This window comes from Balaenoptera physalus (assembly GCF_965194825.1).
Source record: "Balaenoptera physalus genome assembly, chromosome: 1".
Taxonomy (NCBI): domain Eukaryota; kingdom Metazoa; phylum Chordata; class Mammalia; order Artiodactyla; family Balaenopteridae; genus Balaenoptera; species Balaenoptera physalus.
In genome coordinates this window covers 25158374-25165254 of record NC_138882.1, presented here as the reverse complement: position 1 = coordinate 25165254, position 6881 = coordinate 25158374, and the positions used below count along the sequence as shown (strand labels likewise).

The window sequence follows — 6881 nt, the reverse complement described above, 5'->3', positions numbered from 1 at the left end:
AGAATTGACATCTTAACAATATTGAGTCCTCCAATTCATGAACATGGTATATCTCTCTGTTTATTTAGGTCTTCTTTAATTTTTTTCAGTAGTGTCTTGTAGTTTTTACTCTATGGTTTTATACATCTTTTTTTCATGTATATCCCTATATATTTTATAGGTTTTTTAAAATTAATTAATTAATTAATTAATTTATTTTTATTTTTGGCTGTGTTGGGTCTTCGTTTCTGTGTGAGGGCTTTCTCTAGTTGTGGCGAGCAGGGGCAACTCTTCATCACGGTGCACGGGCCTCTCACTGTCGCGGCCTCTCTTGTTGCGGAGCACAGGCTCCAGGCGTGCAGGCTCAGTAGTTGTGGCGCACGGGCTTAGTTGCTCCACGGCATGTGGGATCTTCCCAGACCAGGGCTCGAACCCGTGTCCCCTGCATTGGCAGGCAGATTCTCAACCACTGCGCCACCAGGGAAGCCCCTTTTATAGTTTTTGATGATATTATAAATATTATTTTTTAAGTTTTGATTTCTGATTGTTCATTGCTAATATGTAGAAACCAATTGATTATGGTATATTGGTCTTGAATCCAGCAACCTTGTTGCTATGGACTGAATAGCGTACCCCAAAATTTACATGTTGAAGTTCTAATTCCCAGTACCTTAGAATGTGACTGTATTTTGAGATAGGGTCCTTAAAGAGGTAATTTAGTTAAAATTAGGTGGGCCCTAATCCAATATGACTGATGTTCTTACAAGAGGAGGAAATTAGAACACAGACACACAGAGAGAAGACCATGTGAAGACATAGGGGGACGATGGCCATCTAAAAGCCAAGGAGAGAGGCCTTATAAGAAACCAAACCGACCAACACCTTGATCTCAGACTTCTTGCCTCCAGAACTGTGAGAAAATAAATTTCTATTGTCTAAGCCACTCAGTCTATGATACTTTGTTACAGCAGCCCTTGCAACTAATACACTTGTTAAACTCACTTATTAGTTCTAGTAGCTTCTTTGTAGACTCCATAGGATAATCTACATAGGCAATCATATTGTCAATAAATACAGTTTTACTTCTTCTTTTCCAATCTGGATGCCTTTTATTTCTTTTTCTTGTCTAGTTGCTCTGACTAGAACTTCCAGTACAATATTGAATAGATGTGGCAAATTGCTTACCACTTTGTGCTTTAATTTCTTCATCTATAAAATGGGGATAATAATAGTATGTATCTCATACAGTTGTTATAAGGATTGAAATGTGTAAATATTTATAATGTGCTTAGAACAGTGCCTGGATAATAAGTGCTATATAACTTTTTTTCTTTGTTCATTTAAAATCATGGAAGGCTACCAGATTCTGCTTCAAGATGCAAGCCAACCATGCTGGCTTCCAGATATGGCTTTTGCTCCATCTTTTCCTTAATCCCTGCCGTCCTTGGTAGCACAGTTAGAATTTTACACTGGTAGAACTATCATTTAGTTCTACCGCCAGCCCAAGGCAGGAATCCCTTCAGCATGCCATACCTGACCAGTTGCTGGCTGTGTTCTGAGCAAGAACTCTTCAGGCTGATTGAACATTCAGGAAGACTGAATTTCTCTGTTCTTCGGAATGCCAGTGATGTCTGGCTGTGAGGTGACAGTGAGAGTTCCCAGAGGCTGGAAAGCTAAGATTCGGTGTTCACTGTATGCACTGCTAGGTCCTCCAGTTGTTTCCACCATGACACCTGGCATGGGTGTTTGCATTTCCTATGATAGAAATAAGCTCCATGGAGTGGGTCTTCTGGGAACTGGCAGCTCCTGTGTCTTGCCACTGGGGAAGCGAATTAGGGGCAAGGGTAGGGCTGGCTTCTCTGCCTTAGCAACTGCCCAGATTCTGAGTCAACACCTGAATAAACTCTGGGCTCTTTTTATTTAGCCCCATTGGGGATGGGAGAGGAACCAGGCTCAGTCTTTTAAACATGGCACGTTAAAAAAACAAGTAGGACTCAAAAGTGTCTCATTCCTGGGAATTCTTAGCTAGAAGATCTCAGTTTCAGATTTAACATGAGTCTTTTTCTGATGCAGCAGCAGGCCGCTTTTCTCACTTAAAGAGTATTGTTACATAAACAAGCAAGAGATGGGTTTGCCACAAGCAAAGTCAAATTTCCATCTAAATTTTAGCTAATAAGACTATTAGGACTGATTCAGGCTTTAGAGTTTTACATTTCCTGAGCCTGGCAGCTGTATTTTCCCTCTTTCCACTAAATTCTGTAGTGTAGAATTTAGGGAATTATGGAAAACACACTTGCAGCACCAGAGCTTAAATGCGGTAAGATCCCTGCCCAGTAGTAATTGCTGATGGTGGGGGAAAAAGTCTCTTGAAAATCATCCAGCTGCAGGAGACTGAGCAAGGGGTCTCAGGCCTTCTTAGTTCCAGGACTATCCTTTTTCTTAAAATAACTTTGAGAATTGAGTGCAAAAATATGCCAGTGTCACATTTGCTGTGTGCATTTAGTAATAGAAAAATGTGCAGTGCAAAGGCGTGTTTATACAACTAGCAATTGCACTGCAAAACCATCAGCAGCTCACAGCCCAACCAGTCTTCCAAAATACAAGTGTGAAGCATTTAAAATCTGCAACTCTGCAACGAGGTGCCCACAAAGTACCTTCTTCGAATTTGCATATTTGTGTACAAGAACACAAACCGTTTATATAAGGCTTTAGCCCGTTTTAAATGTTAAAAAAAGTCCCCATGATTTGCTTTGCTTAAAATGCACGCTCAAACTTTATTAAAAACATTTTTCAAAAAAAGTTTCATAAAGCTAGCCGTCAGCGAGTCTCGCTGGAGGGTGTGGAAAATGGATCGTATATCTTTAACCCGCAGAAGTTAAAAGGTTTTTTTTTTTTTTTTTGGTTGTTAGCTAACAATGGAAACTTTTTTTTTTTTTTAAGTGTTTCCCTCCCTCGGTCTTGCCAAGCAATAGAAAAAAAAGAAGAAAAGAAAAACTTGTTCCGCTGAGTTCAACCCCAGACAGGCTCACAACTTCCTTCCTGCTTTCCTCCCCCAAGCCCCCGCCTTTCTCCCTCCTCCCTCCTCCACCCCAACCCCCCCCGCCCCAACTTTTTTTTTTTTTTTAATCGCACATTGAACAAACACTGAAGTAGCCGGGAGCAGACACTGACAGGGGTAGTATCTCCACAGCCCACAAGGGCGTGCAGGGCCGGCCGGCGTCGCCACCGCCCGGATCTCCCGCCCCGGCCGAGGAGCTTTCCCTCTTTTTTCCCATTCCCCTTTTTTTTTGTCTTCCAAAAGAAGTGAGGAAACCATTTCCGAGCTTTTTTACTTTTAAAGCCATCTTTCTCCTTCGAGGTCTGCGTCCCCGGGCCATGTAGTCTGCACAGGACGCGGGAATCTTGAGCAATTGCAGGTAAGTTTGGCGGCTTTTTAATGGCTCTCGCCTCCGAACCCTCTTTCCCCTCTCTCTCTGCTCTGGAGCGAATCTGAGGGTTCCGGGTTCTGAAAAGGAGCAGAGAGGTGGGCCGGGGAGACGGGCAAGGGGGCTTGATTGGGGAGGGTGGCGTGGAGAGGAGGGAGAGGCGAGTTTTCGGCGTTTCCCGTGCTCGCCTTCCGGGCCGCTGACTCCCCGCCGCCTACCTCGGCGCGCTGCAGGCGTCCACGGGCTCCGGCCGCCGGGCAGCCGGCTTGGCGCCGGGCGAGGCTGCCCAGGATGCGGAGAAGCCCTGCACTCGGCCGAGCCGCCTCCGGGCTTACAGCGGGGCCCCGGGAGGTTTGCAGAGCCCGGGCTTCCGTCCGGCTGCAGCCATGCACACCCTGGAGTCCTTCCGAGTAGGCAAGGGTCCCGGAGCCCGCAGAGGCAGCCGCGTCCTCCGGCACAGGGTGTGCGGAGTGCGGACTCGCTGTCCGCGCGTGTACACACACACACACACACCCCTACGCGGGGGGCGACAGCGTGGGGGGGGCGGCGTGTATTGGTTCCGGTACAGGGGACGAGCAGCGCCTCGGCCCCGGGCGCGCGCAGACGCACCCACACTCACAATACACACTTGTTTGGGGACTGGCGACAAAGCCAGTGCTGAAAAATGCCTAGGCTGCGACCCCGCCGCGCGCCCAGGCCGTCGTAGGCCGAGGGACACAGCACCAAGGCCAGGGTCAGGAAGGTAAAAGGCAGGCACGCAGGGGTCTCCCTAGATCCGGGCTCAGGCAGCGGCCGGGGAAGGCAGGTCCAGCTCAGGTTCCCTCCGAGTGGGTCCCTGATGGCCAGAGAGAGTGGAGCGAGGAGATCCTGAAGCCCAAGGCGGGGGTGGGGAGCTGCCCCGTTATACCCGATGTAACCAGTGTTTGCAAAGCCGAGGGGACCCAGAGACGGTGGGGGGGGGGGTGTCCTCACTCTCGGAGAGCTCGGAATCTGCCGCGCCCCGCACATAGCCTGCTTAGGAATCAAGTGGTTGTACAGTCCCCCGCCCGTCCGCGCGGCTCTGGAGGCAACTCTTAGAATTTGGAATTTGAAGGGACCTTCAAGCGCATCACAATCTGGGGCGAAGGGTGGGAGCGCACTCGGAAAACACACCCACAACCTAGCTGGCGACCGAGGGCCCCCGGGGTTTGTGTCCTCGCCGTGCCGCACAGTCCCTGTAGATAAGATGTCCAGTGGCACCGATCCCCGACCGATTGGGGGATCCCAATCCCAGTCCTAGCCCCCTAGCCGTCCCCCGCCCCCGCCCTCTGGGGTCCTGACTTTTCTCCTTGTGTCTCCACAGCGGCGCTGTTGTTTACGGAACTCTGGGCGGGGGCTGAGCCCGTGGTCTTGCCCCCCGCCCAACGCCCAGGCCATGCCACCCCATCCGCGCGCGGAGCCGCGGCCGCCGGGCCTCTGGGGCTGAGCCGGGAGCCGAGAGCCGCGGGAGGAGGAGGCGCCGGCGGCGGAGCCGGAACAGGAGCGGCGGCGGCCGGCAGCGCGGCGGACCCAGTACTATGGCTATGTACTGCTATGCACTCAACAGCCTGGTGATCATGAATAGCGCCAACCAGGTGAAGAGCGGCGGCGGCCCTCGGCCCAGCAGCAGCGAGACGCCCCCGCCGCCGAGGAGGGCCGTGTTGAGCCCCGGCAGCGTTTTCAGCCCCGGGAGTGGCTCCTCTTTCCTCTTCCCCGCAGCCGAGTCGTTGTCGCCGGAGGAGCCCGGGAGCCCCCCGGGCTGGCGGAGTGGCCGGCGCAGGCTGAATAGTAGCAGCGGCAGCGGCAGCAGCGTGGGCAGCCCGAGTTGGGCGGGTCGCCTAAGAGGCGACCGGCAGCAGGTGGTGACCACCGGTACCCTCTCCCCTCCGGGGCCGGAGGAGGCCAAAAGGAAGCTTCGAATCCTACAGCGCGAGCTACAGAACGTGCAGGTGAACCAGAAAGTGGGCATGTTCGAGGCGCACATCCAGGCGCAGAGCTCCGCCACTCAAGCGCCCCGCAGCCCGCGTTTGGGCAGGGCTCGATCGCCCTCCCCGTGCCCCTTCCGCAGCATCAGTCAGCCCCCAGGAAGGGTCCTGGCTCAGAGTGAGGAGCGGAGGACAAAGTCCTGGGGGGAACAATGTCCGGAGACTTCGGAGGCCGAGTCCGGGAGAAGAGGAGGGACGCCCAGCCAACGCCTCTCGAAGGACAAGGAGGGAGTAGCACCTTTCCCCGGCCCTGCTGCCCCGGCAGGATCAGCGGCTCAGGGTCCAGGCGCTTCGGTGAAAATGAGGAAGCCGGTCCCGGCCGGACCCCACTGTGGCTCACCCATTGCTATGGAAGTTGACAAGAGGGTTTCTCCTCTTTTGGGAACTCAGAATTACCAAGCTCCCTCGTTGGGGCTGGTCGGAATGACTTTAACGATGGCCACAGAAGTGGCAGCGAGAGCCACATCCACTGGGCCACACCATCCACAGGACCCTGCCCTCACTGAGCTGTCTGAGACGGCCCGCGAGCTTGGGGGTGTGTACCCCCGGGAGGCTCTGGCCAAGAGTCAGGGGCAGTCTTTGGGCAGTGAGACAAGTCCGGCCCCAGAGAGGGGCGGGCCCCGCAGTGGAGAGCCCCCTGGGAAGGTGGGGAGAGAAAATCTGCCCGGTGGCATGCCCGGCTCCGGGGCGCCTGAAGCGGACAAAAAGCCAGAGGAGAGGACTGTGAACGCGCAAAGTCCGGCGGAGTCCTCTGAGGCCCCGAGCTGGTTCAGGCAGCCCGGAGACCGGGGCTCAGTAGGCTCCGAGGGGACCCAGAGTGGGGCCCTAGTGGCCAGGGAGGCACGGCCGCGCTCCAACAGAGTGGATGAAGGGTCTCCGACGCTGGGCTTGCTTGGGGGCTGCAGCTCAGCACAGCCAGGCCCCGGGGAGGTGGAGGCGGGGATTCCCTCTGGCGGAATGCTGGAGCCTTTGCCCTGTTGGGAAGCAAAAGATCTGAAAGAACCTCAGTGCCTTCCTGGGGACCTGGTGGGTGTGCAGCCTGGGAGCTCCAGGGTTTGGCTGGGCTCCATGGAAGAAGCCGGTCTGGCCTGGACGTGTGGCACAGGGGTGCAATCCGAGGGGACTTGGGGAAGCCAGCCGCAGGGCAGAGATGCCCACCCCAGCCCAGAGCAGCTCTCCCCAGATCAGAAGGACAAGCCTTCCCGGGGAGAGGCCTGCAGCCGAAGCAATATCCCTGCCGTCATCATTACAGACATGGGTGCCCAGGAGGATGGTGCCTTGGAGGAGGCGCAGGGAAGCCCTCGGGGCGGCCTGCCGCTGAGGAAACTGTCCTCTTCCTCTGCGTCTTCCACTGGCTTCTCCTCCTCCTATGAGGACTCGGAGGAGGACATCTCCAGTGACCCCGAGCGCTGCCTGGACCCCAACTCCGCCTTCCTGCATACCCTGGACCAGCAGAAGCCCAGAGTGGTAGGTC

At 54.3% G+C, this 6881-nt stretch overlaps 1 protein-coding gene across 2 annotated transcripts in view; it reads left to right on the top strand.

Annotated features, from left to right (window-relative positions):
• The first annotated feature begins 217 nt into the window (after positions 1–217).
• The window catches only part of ITPKB (inositol-trisphosphate 3-kinase B), a 100043-nt gene continuing 93379 nt past the window's right edge, over positions 218–6881 (top strand). The window contains exons 1-2 of one of the 2 annotated variants that reach the window (XM_082426325.1): positions 218–3395; positions 4747–6874. In XM_082426325.1, coding sequence (XP_082282451.1) covers positions 4961–6874 — 1914 coding nt within the window. In that variant the 5' untranslated portion in view covers positions 218–3395; positions 4747–4960. Of the gene's footprint in view, positions 3396–4000; positions 4147–4746; positions 6875–6881 lie in introns of those variants that run through there. The other variant, XM_082426326.1, reaches the window with a different exon arrangement.